Source organism: Anabrus simplex, chromosome 8 (genome assembly GCF_040414725.1).
Source record: "Anabrus simplex isolate iqAnaSimp1 chromosome 8, ASM4041472v1, whole genome shotgun sequence".
Taxonomy (NCBI): domain Eukaryota; kingdom Metazoa; phylum Arthropoda; class Insecta; order Orthoptera; family Tettigoniidae; genus Anabrus; species Anabrus simplex.
In genome coordinates, this window is record NC_090272.1 from 167,132,098 (window position 1) to 167,147,934 (window position 15,837).

Here is a 15,837-nt window from a genome sequence, read left to right on the forward strand (position 1 = left end):
ATCATCAAGTCGTATTCTTCGTACTTTGAAGTACGTAGCAATTATTTGTTGTAGATACCGAGTAGTAGTAGTAGTAGTAGTAGTAGTAGTAGTAGTAGAAAAGAGAAGAATAATAATCTAATACAAGTGAGAACGAACCGATTCCAAGTTGTAACTGCTGTGAAAGCAGTGGAGGACAATAAGACGGAATGAGAAATACCTTCAATTCAACCACGAATTGAGCTTTCGTGTAGGAACGGTAAGTTCCACTTTCTCATTAATCATTCAGTTGTTTTACTGTAAGGCTTAGGTCAACAAATACGCTGTAAAAATACTCTTATAAACCGAGCGAGTTGGCTACGCGGTTTGAGTCACGTAGCTGTGAGCTTCCATTCAGGAAATGGTGGATTCGGACTCCACCGTCGGCAGGTCTAAACATGTTTTTCCGTGGTACAAGACTGTACGATAATTAAGGCCACGGTCGCTTTCTATCGAATTCTATTCCTTCCTATTTCATTGTCGCCGTAAGACCTCTCTGCGTTGGTGCGACAAAACAAATAGCATATACTTTTATAGAAACTTTTTCAGAATAAATATTGGGTGGAATTATTTCAATTATTGGTATTAGCAATATCAAGTCCGCCTCTGTAGTGTACTGGTTAGTGTGATTAGCTGCCATCCCTGGAAGCCCGGGTTCGATTTCCGGCTCTGCCACGAAATTTGAAAAAGTGGTACGAAGACTGGAACGCGATCCACGCAGCCTCTGGAGGTCAAGTGTGTGGGAGGAGGTTCGATTCCCACCTCAGCCATCCTCCGTGGTTTTCCATTTTCGCAGACAAATGCCGGGATTGTACCTAACTTAAGGCCACGGCCGATTCCTTCCCTTTTCCTTGCCTATCCCTTGCAATCTTCCCATCCCCCACAAGGCCCCTGTTCAGCATAGCAAGCGAGACCGCCTAGGAGAGGTAATGATCCTCCTCCCCAGTTGTATCCCCGATCAAATATTCCCAGGATCCAGGTTATTGTCCTTGAGACGGTAGAGGTGGGATCCCCCGCAGAGTCCGAGGGAAAAACGAACCCTGGAGAGTAAACGGAGTAAGAAAAAAGAAAGTAATATCACAATGTATCTGAAGTTTATGCGGCACGCCTGCTTGTTGGGATCCACTGCTGTAATCTACGAGTACTCACTGCACCTTACTGCTGACGTTCGGTGCACCGTTCGTTTTTTTACTGGACCCACTCCGTTCACGCTGTGTGAGACGTGAGAGACTCGAGTGGTCGCGCAGCGCTGACAACTTCAGATCCTTTTTCGGATAATCATTAACCTTCACGACCCTGATATCAGGTTTTCAAGGTCGAGACAGTCATTTCGACCGTGTACGCACTTTCTCTTTCTTTACCACAAGCGCTGAAAGAATTGATTTCAAATCGCGCTCTTGACTGAGGGGCCCTTTATTCCCCATGTGGATGGGAGTGTAGGATATATCCACGGTATCCCCTTCCCCTAGTAAGAGGTACTGACATGTGAATTGGCCAGGGACTCTACTTGGGAGTATGGTTTGAATACCACGGACCCCCTAAGTGCACTTCCACAAACTTGTGGTACACTTCCCACTATTATCCTATCTATTTGACCTTACTTGGCTATCTTCTATTTTCTTCCATCCAGACGATACAGTATGAGGTTCTTGAAATCTCTCCGTAGCCTTACTCGTTTCATTTTGCCCCGTTACCTTCATTCTGTCCGCCTCTGTGGTGTAGTGGTTAGTGTGACAAGCTCCCCACCCCCACCCGCGGAGATTCGAGTTCGATTCCCGGCTCTGCCACGAAAAGTTGAAAACGTGGTATGAGGACTGGAACGGAGTCCACTCAGCCTAGGGAGGTGAACTCAGTAGAGGGGTTTCTGTTGTATACAAGGAACTTGGTATACAGTAACACAACATAAAGTTTATTTCTTCAATAGTTTTATACAGTATTTACAAGAAATGAAATGAAAGTTGTCTTGAAGCTTGATTGATTGCACGCAGTTAATGCTGTTATTAAATGCTAGATTGAAAGTCTGTGGCACAAATATATATTTACAAAGAGAGTCCTATGAACACATTCACACCTATCTTGAGGAGATAGTCTATTTCACTGGGAAATGTCCTTAGATGGTCGAAAACTATCTGCTATGGGCGAACAAGTGTAACTTGTAGAGAGAGTCGTGTTAGTATAATGCTAGTATTGGACTTAGACTTGCAAGGAACTTGCATCAATATCTTAATTCGCAGAATGCTAAGATAGTCGTCGAGCACAGGTGAGGACTTGGGAGTGTAGCAGAATGCTTGACTCGGGGCTCGACGTGGCGACGGGCATCAGGGAAGATGAGGCAATGTCCGGAGGTGAGACCTCACAACCAGCAATCTGTCCACCTGTTCAAGACACGTTTTTAAGAGGAATGCCTCTGTGTTTGACTTGCGGCGTGGTCTGGCTGTTGGACACTGGGGTAGTCCTCGGTAAGGCGAGGAATGTCACTCCTTATATAGCGTTTGGCTGACGTCACCGACGAGCATGCCAGGCGCAGTGCAGTCCTCTCGTAGGCTCTGGAAACATCTGTGATGCGGCGGGTTGCGGAGCTTGTAGGCGCGGCGCTTGAGCGCGGAGGACACACACAACAGTTTCAATTCCCACCTCAGCCATCCTCGAAGTGGTTTTCCATGGTTTCCCAGTTTTTCTCCAGGTAAATGTCGGGATGTTGTCTAACTTAAGGCCACGGCTGCTTCCTTCGCTCTTTATTGCATATCCCTTCCAACCAGTCCTCCTCCCCATGTGTTTTCCTCCTCCCCAGTTTTGTTTCACCGACCCAATGTGTCACGTTCGAGGACATTGCCCTTGAAACGATGGAGTGGGATCTCTCACTGAGTCCGGAGAGAAAACCAACGCTGGACGGTAATAATTATAATTTCGTGTGGCCATAATTCCGTTTCCTGGTGCAGCCCTTTAAGGCAGACCCTCCGACGAGGGTGGGCGACATCTGCCGCGTGTGGAGAAATTGCGTGTTATTGTAGTGGAGGATGGTGCTGTGTGTGGTTAGTGAGTTTCAGGTATGTTGGGGACAGTAGGAACACTCACTCCTCGAGCCAGGGAAATTAACTATTTAAGGTTAAAATCTCTTTGACCGGCCGGGATTCGAATCCGAAGCCCTCTGAACCGAAGTCGACTAGGCTGACCACTCAGCTAAGGAGTCGGACACCTTGAAGGTAAAAGGATTAAATAAATGAGTAGAAAAATAAATAAATAAATAAATAAATAAATAAATAAATAAATAAATAAATAAATAAATAAATAAATAAATAAATAATACCTTCATTCTTCTAAGGATTAAACGTCATCCTTCTCTTCACTTTACTGTTAATAATATTATTGATGAATATTTAATTTTCACGACCGCATTGTACTCGACATAAACGTTCAGTTTATTCGGTCGTGAAAATGAAATATTCTTTGAATTGTCACACAATGGGCGACTTGGTGTGCGGAAAAGTGCGAACACGGAAATTTGCGAACACATCATTAAAGCGGAAATTTGCTCACACTAGGGATTATTACTACCTGACTAGGGTTTCTCGGGTCTTGGTAAATATTTCGTTGCCGGAAATTTGCGAACACTATCTTCGAAAAAAGAAACAAGACATGTAATGTAAGCGACCCCTGTAAATAAAACAATTTTTAATCCATACAGATTATTGAAACTGATTTCCATCACACTTCACATAGGCTTTGGACTGTCAAAATCATAATTATCATCTTACTATTTTGGCTTGTTTAAAATCAGCCTTCATAGGCTTCGACATTTTTTCATAGATTTGTCGTTTAAAATAGGCTTTTATAGGCTTCGTCACATTTACATATATATTTACACTATATATTTACATGTGGATTACCGTAATTTAGTCCAATTTTTGAGTATGAGAAATGGCTTTTAAGCAGGACCTACTGTAATGTCTTGTTACTTCATATACTTTTATGGTTTTTCTCAATCTTGTCGTCCAGTTTCAAGTTTTTCCCTCTTCCTCTTCTTTCCTTCAAGATATATTTCTAACCTCATGTACATGCAATTTGTGTGTTCCGCTTCCTTCTTCAAACATTGCACCAACATGTTGACTCTAGGGTAAGGGTTTCCAACGACAGTATTTAATTTGTTGTGCCATCCTTCTACAGCATTCGTGGTTCTGTGTCTCTTACCGTAGCAACTCCACATTTCGATGGGAATCTCTTCATTTTGTAGCCATGTATCCACAAAGTACTCGAAAGACTCTAAGAGTTTTTGGTTGTCGGGAGCTTCCGCATGAATCTGGAACCCAGACTTAATTTTTCTCCATAAGCATTTCTTCATATGGAAGTGACACCCACACACTTGAGTTGAGGGGAAAACTTGATATAGAGCCGACATTGCAGCTGCCTCAAAATCGACATTGACTTTACTAGGACACCACTGTGGAACTACTTCTTTAATAAGAAGGAACAGGCGAATGTAGATTTCTTTCTTCTTATTAGGGAATATGGCAAATACCGCAGGGAACACATTTGTTTCGTCAGATCGGCCTCCTACGTATGCGTGAATAGTGTAGACTAGTGCAAACTGTTTGCCGCAGAACCTAAATGTACCTTCCATAAAAATTATGTTGATGGTTTTTTAACTTCCTTTTCCTTTGTCTCCACTGAAAACTAGGATTCTTTCTTCTAGTCAGTCATCTACAAGGAGAAAACTGCTATTCGACCATTTTCAAGTTTTCTTAATTGAGAATAATGTCACCACGTTCTTTTGGCTCTTGTTGAATTACACGCTCGTTTCTCCGCTGATTTCGCAAGGTCCTCTTCAACGATTCTGCGCGGGGCATTTTTGTTACAAAGTCATAACCTGAAACGACCATATTGATCAATTAAAAATCTTAGGTATATTATTAAAGTATACATTAAAAATCTAAGTATATTGTCTCATTCTTATGTTTCTCATTCCTGCGCTTACGATGCATTTTACAAAAAAGGAGTCATAATAACCAATTTTGTAGAGATTATTACGCTCTATAATTTATCTTCAGTCAATACTTGCATTGAAGTACCGTACCATCTAAAGCTAAAAATCACAACAACAAAAAACACTTTTCGTCAAGAGAGTAGAAGAGCTCCAACATTCTTTTTTTCGGTTGAACAGGCTATGCAAAATAATAGTACACTATATTATTAGTAAATATATGAATTTTCGTAAATATACATTACGTATTTTTTATTTATTAACCTGTAATATAATTTTAATACAACATTCATTCTTGCTTTATTGTACCGTATGGCACATGCGCTTTATATTAATAAAATGCGAAAGTTATTGTAATATATATAAGGACATTTATTTACTAACTTTTATTATGTAGGTTACCTATTTCATCGGTGTCTACCTCACATAACTGTGCAGTTTCTTCTCGAGCACTCTTCTTGGGATTACACACTTGCTTCTTCAGTTCTAGAGCGGCGTCTTCAGGTGGTGCACACAAATGTTCGGATACATCAAGTACTCATTCATTCTTCGACCGCATCAATCCTTTACAGTGACATGACTTTTGGCGTTAACACAGCCACGTAACAACGCTTGCTTTTGTTTCTCTATACTTACGGTACGCCTAACGATTATAATGAGCGGAGGGCCTACCCCTGATCGTGGTAACAATGTCTATACTCAATATTACTAACGCGATGGAAGTTAAAAGTAAAATGAACAAAAGTACGGGTATGCACCCCGAACCGGCGGGGGAACCGGCCGCAGTAGAAATCCCCACTATTGTTCGCATTAGTCACAAAACTACCTGGCAAATGTTTGTGATATGGTTTGGGAGGTTTCAAATACAATGTCATTGTTAAAATAGGAAAGCTAATCCAGGGTAGGTCAGGATAGTGTTCGCATATTTCCGGCAGTGAAATATATACGAAGTCCTGGGAAACCCTAGTCAGGTAGCAATAATCCCTAGTGTGCGCGAATTTCCGCTTTAATCATGTGTTCGCAAATTTCCGTGTTCGCACTTTTCCGGCATCCGGGCGACTTGTGTGCACGCTGCAGTTCTGCTGACATTAGTACCACACCTGTAGTTCAGATCCCCTCCAGCAGAACAATTATGAACTAGGAGGGTTGTGGGATCGGATCCTACTGCTGTCCGACTGGCCATTTTTGTACTGTACTTAACATACCTTCGATATAAACTACTAACGATCTCCGCCCGCAATGTGTCATGTTGTTCATGAATTGCCTTACGGATGCACTTGCAAAGTTTCGAGGTAATACAATAATACACATTAACTGCTGTGCTAATGGAATGCAATATTATATCAACAAACACTTGAAAATATAAATTGTAGTTTCTTCTTCAGTCTGGTTAAGTGTCTCCGTGGCTCAGGCGGCAGCGCGCCGGCCTCTCATCTCTGGGTTCCGTGGTTCAAATCCCGGTCACTCCATGTGAGAAAAAATGGAATGGCGTATGGCTTTCAGTGCCGGGAGTGTCCGAGGAAAAGTTCGGCTCGCCAGGTGCAGGTCTTTCGATTTGATGCCCGTAGGCAACCTACGCGTCGTGATGATAATGAAATGATAACAACACATACACCCAGCCCCCGTGCCAGAGAAATTAACCAATGAGGGTTAAAATTTCCGACCCTACCGGGAATCGAACCCGGGTCCCCTGTGGCCAAAGGCCAGCACGCTAACCATTTAGCCATGGAGCTGGACATTCCATGTGAGATTTGTGCTGGACAAAGCGGAGGAGGAACAAATTTTTCTCCGGGCATTCCGGTTTTTCCTGTCATATTTCATTCCAGCAACACTCTCCAATATAATTTCATTTCACCTGCCATTCATTAATCATTGCCCCAGAGGAGTGCGACAGGCTTCGGCAGCCGGCACAATTTCTATCCACGCCGCTTGATGGGGGCTTCATTCATCCCATTCCTGACCCGGTCCAATGACTGGAAACAGGGTGTGGATTTTCATTTTTTTTTTTCTCTTAAGTCTAGTAACTTTGTGAAATTATTAAGAATTATTGATATCGATTCATTAACTTTGTTTATTTTTCGCAACTCGAAATCATTAATCCAGTGCCGTTGGATAAACAATATTACGCGTCACTATTAGGAGCATAAATGTGTATTAAATTCCTCTGAGTACATAATTATGATGATGGGAGAAACACGGAATTTCCAAATTAATCCCTGTTACTTTCAGAGTTTGTCCTTGAACCTATCCCCCTGTGGGTGGGGCGGTAGAGTAACACCCACGGTATCCCCTGCCTGTCGTAAGAGGTGACTATAAAGGGCCCCAGGGACTCAACTTGAGAGCATGGGTTGGCGACCACGGGGCCCTTAGGTGAGTCTTGACATTGCTTCCATTAGTGCCAGGCTCCTCACTTTCATCTATCCTATCCGACCTCTCTTGATCAACTCCTGTTCTTTTACGACCCCGACGGTATTTGGTTGCGAGGCCTAGGGAGTCCTTCATTTTCACACCCTTTGGGGCCCTTGTCTTCCTTAGGCTTATACGTTCAAGTTTCGAAGTGTTGTACACATTCATGGTTTTCTTTCTTCTCTTTATGTTCAATCCCAAAGCAGCAACAGTTTCTACTGCTAAGCAAGTAGCTATGATTACCCGTAATGATTGAAGTTAAGGTGAAAGATTCAGAGCAGACTTTCAATTGCTGCAATCTGCGGCTAAAACGTAGTCTCTACAATTTGGAATAAACAGAGTCAAGAAAATACGTGTTAAAGGCATCATTTTAGAATTATGAACTAAAGTGGAATACAAAACAATGGTACATACGATTGAAGCGAGTAAACATTCCCAGACAAAGATTGTATCATAGAGCAAAATCCAGCTGTAAAGCATGCTATCTGAACAGCCCTTGAAGACGTCGAGAGATGGCACGCAGTTGTCAGTTTTGGTCGCTGCTTCTTAAGACACCTTTTAGAATTTGCTTTACGTCGCACAGATAGGTATCATGGCGACGTTGGAAGAGCAAAGGACTAGGAGTGGGGAGGAAGCGGCCGTGGCCTTAGTTAAGGTGGACTCCCAGCATTTGCCTGGTGTGAAATTGGGAAACCACGGAAAAAACCTTTAGGGCTGGCGAAAGTGGGGCTCGAACCCATCATCTTCCAAATGCTGCGTGCCCCTAACCGTGCGGGCAACTCGCTCGGTGCCTCTTAAGAGCTAGAAGGGAAGTTGAACAGGACATCTTGAATTGGCGGGGCGTTCCTTGATCAGTTTCCAAGAACGCGAAGTTTTTGGAAATATCTCTTAAACTATTGATTTTAGGACAAATATTTTTGGGGGTCCCTAACAAGTATTGTTTCTCGCAGTCAAGGGTGTAAAATGAGATGTGTCAGGTCGATCTACAACAACCTCAATATTTTCCCCATTTTATGATTTCTTGGCGTCCCCTTACAACACTGAGCTAAAATTTGAATTTGACAATAGGCCTATAACTACCCCTACAACTCGTTCGAGTGCCTTATGCCCTCGGTGTAAATTTTGGTACTGATCAGTGGAGGCGTGTAGATTTGTAGAACTTGCTAATTATTTTATAATAATAATAATAATAATAATAATAATAATAATAATAATAATAATAATACAATAATAATGTTGCTGGCTTTACCAACTACTTTTTCGGTTTTCGGGGACGCCGAGGTGCCGTAATTTTGTCCCTCGGGAGTTCTTTTACATGTCAGTAAATCTACCGACACGAGGCTGACATATTTGAGCACCTTCAAATACCACTGGACTGAGCCAGGATCGACCCTACCACATTGGGCTCAGAAAGCCAGCGCCGTAACCGTCTGAGCCACTCAGCCCGGCAAGGAAGAAATTTCGTGTGCCTTGAGAGGCGGACCTTCTGACGAAGGAGAGTGGAGTCTGACGCCAATAGTAATATGTGTGTTTATGAGGGTACTGTTGGGAGTGAACTGTTGAATTCGGGGCAGGACTAATACCCAGTACCTGAGCTAAGGGAATGAACCGTTAAAAAATTCACGATCTGGCCGGGAATCGAACTTAGGACAGCGAGGCCTTAATGCTACCAACGGGCCATGAAAGACGTGAAAATGAATTACTTTCTAGGCTGCACAAAATCTAAAAGTGTTGGTGTCAGAAGAAAATGTACTCAGGAGGAAGAGGTTTATAACTTCTTTTTTTCTTTTTTTGTTTACTAGTTGCCTTACGTCGCACCGACACAGAAAGGTCTTATGGCGACGATGGGATAGGATAGGGAAGGGCTAGGGGTGGGAAGAAAGAGGCCATAGATTTATGGTACAGCCCCAGCGTTTGCCTGGTGTGGAAATGGGAAACCACGGAAAACCATATTTAGTTTTATTACTTAAGAGTGCTTATTAATAACTGACATACTCATAAGTGAATTCAAGCACTGATGTATAAATCTCTACACTACATTATTTAATTTTGTATCAATTTTATATAAAGGTCCGGCTCCTTAGCTGAACAATCAGTGCACTGGCCTTCGATTGGCCAGGCAGGGCAGGGGATTTTAACCACGTTTGTTTAAATCCTCTAGCTCTGGGGCTGGGCACTTTTGATCGTCATAACACATCTTCCTTTACACAAAATGTACCACACTACAAACTACCATAGAAATTCATAATAGTGAATAAATTCCTTCATATAGGATTGACGTCAAGATGAGCATCTGGCCGTAATACTAGCCCTAATCCATATTATGGAGTCTTGTGGAAAGCCTTGTGTATGGGACACCTGTTGAGACTGAAGAGGATCTCTTGGCGCGAATTCTCGCTGACTGCGATGCTGTTCAAACGACACCTGGGACATTCGAACGGTAAAGAAGCAGCATCAATTTCATATAAATGGTTGTATAGAAATTATTTTAACTAATATAGATTCCAGCAATTAAACCGGCCCTTTGGTGTACGGGTAGAATGCCTGCTTCTTACCCGGAGACTCCGGTTTGATTCCCTGCCAGGTCAGGGATTTTTACCTGGATCTGAGGGCTAGTTCGAAGTCCACTCAGCCTACGTGGTTACAATATTGAGGAGCTATCTAACCGTGAGATGGCGGTCCGGTCTAGAAAGCCAGCAAGGCCGAGAGGATTCATCGTGTCGACTATACAACTCATAATCCGCAGGCATTCGGGCTGAACAGCGGTCGCTTGGTAGGCCATAGCCCTTCGGGGTTGTTGCGCTATGGGGTTTGTTTTTAGATTCCAGCAATTAACCCTAGTTAGTCGTTTCCTTTCGTGTTCACTTTCTAATTTGCAGTGCACAATAAACACTTCACGTAAATTTTCAAAACTAAAACCTTGGCGAATGTCAGCTAACAGAAGTTTATACTTTTCATAGAAAATGGCCTTTCTATCTCTACTGAAACATCAGGAGCATATTTAAAGTATATAACATCTCTGGTCACTAAATCAGTGTTCTCTGCTGCTTCGAGTGAGAACTGTTCTTCAGATAAAACCTCGGATTTGGAGCATATAATTTTATTTAACACAATGCCTTTCCACATCCTCTAAGTTTTTAGCACAGTTTTCACTGATTGCAACTACAAAAAAAGGAAATATCAGTGAATATCGAAAGAACAAAACAAAATGATAGCATTAATGGGGATTTCTGGATATTTATTTATGTATGTATGTATGTATGTATGTACAGTGCTCAGCCCGAAGGCTGGTTGGATCCTCAACAACTCCACCATTACGTGTCACAGATGACCTAGGCATCACTGAAGAGGCGTACTAAGGGGTTGAGGGGTGGGGGAGTTTCCCGTTTTCCTCACTGCGCCAGAAGTTGCTATTACATATCAGTCTGCCATGCCCACTGAAATGTATGAACCAATTGACCCCATGAGCAGCATCTTCACACCATTCATTGCAGGGACTGACTGCATAAGGAATGGCTTTACAAGCATAGCTCATACCTCAGTTACCTTCATATTGTCAAAGCTAAGGCTAAGACAGACAGATTAATAAAAATAACAAAATTGCTTTAAGCCCATACCAGAAGACATAGTGCACTGTATACACTAGGTCTCGCCAGCTAAGAATGTAGAATACCACTAGAATGAAAAAAATTGAACACAACTGCAGTTTAGAAACAGAAATGCAAAGTAATGCCCTAATAAATACGTCTTTAAATACTCCTTTATTAAAAAACACGTAATTACTAAATCATTTATGTTTCTGTGTTATCAGAATAAAATTCAGTCCACAGTGTTTCTCTTAAACACCGAAAAATGCTATAATAATAATAATAATAATAATAATAATAATAATAATAATAATAATAATAATAATAATAATAATCTATATATCACAAAATTTATGAAAACTGAAGTCAGTTAGTCCGGCCATTCTATCCGGTCGATTTCCTTCATTCTTTTTTTAAGTGGAAGGTATTCATGCACAGATTTGTCGTCAGGTACTATAAATCACTTAACTTCCGCCTTCCCAAAGTTATTTGATTTTTTCAATTTGTTTTGTCTCACTGAAGCAATCATATCTTTGGTTCTAACTGAGGTACGGGGTTCGTTTTCACTTAAGAACACTCAGTGGATCAAGCTCTTTCATTTCAGCTCCTAACTATTCAAATTGGTTGATTCTGACGAAAGTTATGAGTGCACATTCAATTTGACGTCTCATTTCTTCAACATTTTTTCTCATTGAAGCAAACATATCTTTCGTTCTAATTGAGGTACGCAGTTCGTTTTGTTCTAAAAACTCAGTGGATCAAGCTCTTTCTTTTGAGGCAATAACTACTTAAATCGGTAGATTCTGAGAAAAGTTATGAATACATTTGTCTCCATGGCGAAGATCTTTGAAGGACCTTTGAACAGTTCGGCGCGTTGTGTTGTCCCAAGGACCGTTTAATTCAATTTCTTTGTGTGATGTATTTTCAAGTGTTTTGTTGACATAATATTACAGTCTATTACCACAGCAGATAGTGTGCTTTATTTCATTAACTCGAAACTTTGCAAATACATCCGTGAGGATAGTAACGAACACCACCATACTTTGTACATTGCGGGTGGAGCCAGCGGGAAACTGCTAGTAATAATAATAAAATTAAAATCCACAGCCTTTTTTTCCTGTCATTCGACTGGGTCAGGAGTGGAATGAATGAAGCCCCCATCTAGCAGCGAGGTTAGGAACTGTGCCGGCTGTCGAAGCCTGTCGCACTCCTCTGGCGTAATGATGAGATGAAATGAAATGGTAGTGGAGAGTGTTGCTGGAATGAAAGATGACAGGGAAAACCGGAGTACCCGGAGAAAAACCTGTCCCGCCTCTGCTTTGTCCAGCACAAATCACACATGTAGTGACCGGGATTTGAACCACGGAACCCAGCGGTGAGAAGCCGGCGCACTGCCGCCTGAGATACGGAGGCTCGTAATGATAATAATAATAATAATAATAATAATAATAATAATAATAATAATAAATGTTCTTGATTTTTACGTCCCGCTAACTACTTTGATGGTTTTTGGAGACACCGGGGTGCCGTAATTTCGTCCCAGTGCCAGTAAATCTATCGACATGAGGCTGACGCATTTGAGCATTTTCAAATACCATCGAACTGAGCCTAAATCGAACCTGCCAGGTTGGGGTCAGAAGGCCAGCGCCTGAACCGTCCAAGCCACTCAGTACGGCCGAAAATACTATTTGTGATGAAAAACCAGGGTTCCGTGCGAAGGCAAGCATGTCAAATTTCTGTTTTGGTTTGCAGCAGAATTTCGACAACTTATATTATAAAGCTTGGAGACCAACTCGCCGAAAACTGTGAGATTGCTTTTATGGAGTGCTCGTTTCACATTTTGTTACAATTACAATTTTCTTTATGTCACACAGACACCGATGGGTCTTATGGTGACGATGGAATAGGAAAGGGCTGGGAGTGGGAAAGAAGTGGTCGTGGTCTTAAGGTACAGATCAGCATTTGCCTGGTGTGAAAATGGGAAACCACGGGCTGTCGACAGTGTGGTTCGAACCCACTGTCTGCGAATGCAAGCTAACAGCTACGTGATGCAAACCGCACAGCCACCTGCTGGGTTTGTAATTTGTCTCGTAGAGTAGCAAACGAGTTTCAAGGAGATCTAAATTTGTTCTAAGGCTGCTTGGTTTGCTTTGGCAACCACTATGACTTAGTGTTTGTCAACGATTAGAGACGACAGACTGCTTGGGGCAAGTACTTCAGGAAGAAAAAGAACTAGTGCATGGTATTGTATAGTCCTAGGTTCTTTCCAAGTACACATTTCTTCTTCTTTATCTGCTTACCGTAGGGTCGGTTTCTCCCTCGGACTCAGCGAGGGATCCCACCTCTACCGCCTCAAGGGCAGTGTCCTGGAGCTTCGGGTCGGGGGATACAAGTGGGGAGGATGACCAGTACCTCGCCCAGGCGGCCTCATCTGCTATGCTCAACAGGGGCCTTACGGGGGGATGGGAAGATTGGAAGGGATAGACAAGGAAGAGGGAAGGAAGAGGCCGTGGCCTTAAGTTAGGTACCATCCCGGCATTTGACTGGCGGAGAACTGGAAAACAACGGAAAACCACCTCCAGGATGGGTGAGGTTGGGAATCGAACCCACCTCTTCTCATTTGACCTCCCGAGGCTGAGTGGACCCATTCCGGTCCTCGTACCACTTTTCAAATTTTCGTGGCAGAGCCGGGAATCGAACCCGGGCCTCCGGGGGTGGCAGCTAATCACATTAACCACTACACCACAGAGACGGACAAGTACACTTTTCTAGGAAGCAATTATTTTTTATCCTATACACAATGCTTGTCGTAGATATTCACAGGGTTTATATCAACAAGGGATGCGAATCGTTTCAATAATAAGCAAAATTAAGTCTGATAAAATATTAAATCATCCACCTCTGTGGTGTAGCGGTTAGTATGATTAGCTACCACCCCTGGAGGCCCAGGTTGGATTCCCTGCTCTGCCACGAAAGTTGAAACGTGTTAGAAGAACTTGAATGGAGTTCGCTGATCCTCGGGAGGTCAACTGAGAAGACTAGGCTGTATTCCCACCTCAGCTCTCCTCGAAGTGATTTTCCGTTTTTCCCACTTCTCCTCTAGGTAAATGGTGCCGAACTTAAAGCCACGGCCGCTTCCTTCCCTCTTCCTTGCCCATCCCTTCCAATCTTTCCATTCCTCCATAGGCCCCTGTTCAGCATAGCAGATGAACCCACCTGGGCGAGGTACTGGTCTTTCATCCCATTTGTATCCCCGACCCAAAGTCTTACGGTCCAGGACACTGCCCTTGAGGTGCTAGAGGTAGGATCCCTTGCAGAGTCCGAGGGAAAAAAAAAACAACCCTGGGTGGATTAAGAAAGAAAGAAAGAAAGAAAGAAAGAAAGAAAGAAGAATAATTAAATCGTCACTCCTCTATTCTTCAGCGATGAGGCTGTTTATCACGATGTTAATGCCCTTTGAAATTGAGTCACCGCTTAGGCCTAACAGTTTGATTTATATGTCGCTTTTCAACGCTTCGCCGATGATAGCGCTGCGAACTAACCCTATGTTGGCACCACTGGATTGAAGGCCACAGAGTACGATAAGAGGTACAACCTAGCGAAGAAACTCCATTCGACAGCCGCGCCTCGAGCATGGAACATACAACAAAAACGGTGAAGCAGCACAACGACAGCTGTGCAACGCTCTTCTGTGATTCGGACTTCCCCCCGTCAAAACAATCTCTGTACGAGAACCCAGACGACCCCGACAATAAAGACCGTCAGTGGATGAGACCTCGAGTGAGTACTCTAGCCTTTTAAAAATTAAACAGTTTTCATGAAAAATACTTTTGTAAAAATGATACGACATAGACATGGAAAGCAAAAGCATATTTGTAATTTTTTATCATCCGACTACACCATTTTTTAGAGGAACATTCGCTTACCGCGAGTACAAGAAAAAAAGTGATTAACCTCGGTCCTTATTTTATAAATATTACATAAGTATTTACAATGTGTTTATACTTATCCGTATTATTATTATTATTATTATTATTATTATTATTATTATTATTATTATTATTATTATTATTATTATTATGTGTTGTCTGTCTCCTTGGCTGAATAGCCGTTGAGTCCTTCTATTCAGAGGGTTCCGGGTTCAATTCCCGGCCGGGTCGTAGAATTTAATCGCATGTGATTAATTCTTCTGGCTCGAGGACTGGTTGTTTGTGTATGTTCCAACACACTCTTCTTCATATTCAGACAACACACCACAGAAAAACACACTGGTGATTATATCCCTCCACATAGGGTTGGCGTCAGATATGGCATCCGGTCGTAAAACAGGGCCAAAACCACATGTGCTACACAGTTCGCACCCGCGACCTCACAGGTGTGGGAAAAGCGGTATAATAATAATAATAATAATAATAATAATAATAATAATAATAATAATATAACTTACTCTAACAGTGTTCAAAATGCACAAATAGATATATGAAATATCCAACTTAAATATAGGCTTATTTTTTACATATTGAAATTATACTTAACAATGTGGAAGTGAAACATAGGGAATCGAAGCTTTTGAAATGTGGTGTTACGAAAGAATTTCTGAAGGTGAGATGGGTAGTTCGAAGTACGAATGCACAGTTACTGAATCGAATTGGCGAGAGGAGAACGACTTGGCGAAATTCGACCAGAAGAACAGATAGAATGACAGGACACATCTTAAGCGTGCCGAGCTGAGTGGCTCAGACGGTTGAGGCGCTGGCCTTCTGGCCCCAGCTTGGCAGGTTCGACCCTGGCTCAGTCCGGTTGTATTTGAAGGAGCTGAAATAGGTCAGTCTCGTGTCGGTAGATTTA

General features: G+C 42.4%; 1 protein-coding gene across 1 annotated transcript in view; it reads left to right on the forward strand.

Annotated features, from left to right (window-relative positions):
* The first annotated feature begins 14,614 nt into the window (after positions 1-14,614).
* LOC136879253 (calpain-9) overlaps positions 14,615-15,837 on the forward strand; it is a 134,075-nt gene continuing 132,852 nt past the window's right edge. Inside the window, exon 1 of the mRNA XM_067153066.2 lies at positions 14,615-14,769. Within this exon, the coding sequence (XP_067009167.2) occupies positions 14,623-14,769 (147 nt within the window). The 5' untranslated portion in view covers positions 14,615-14,622. The remainder of the gene's footprint in view (positions 14,770-15,837) is intronic.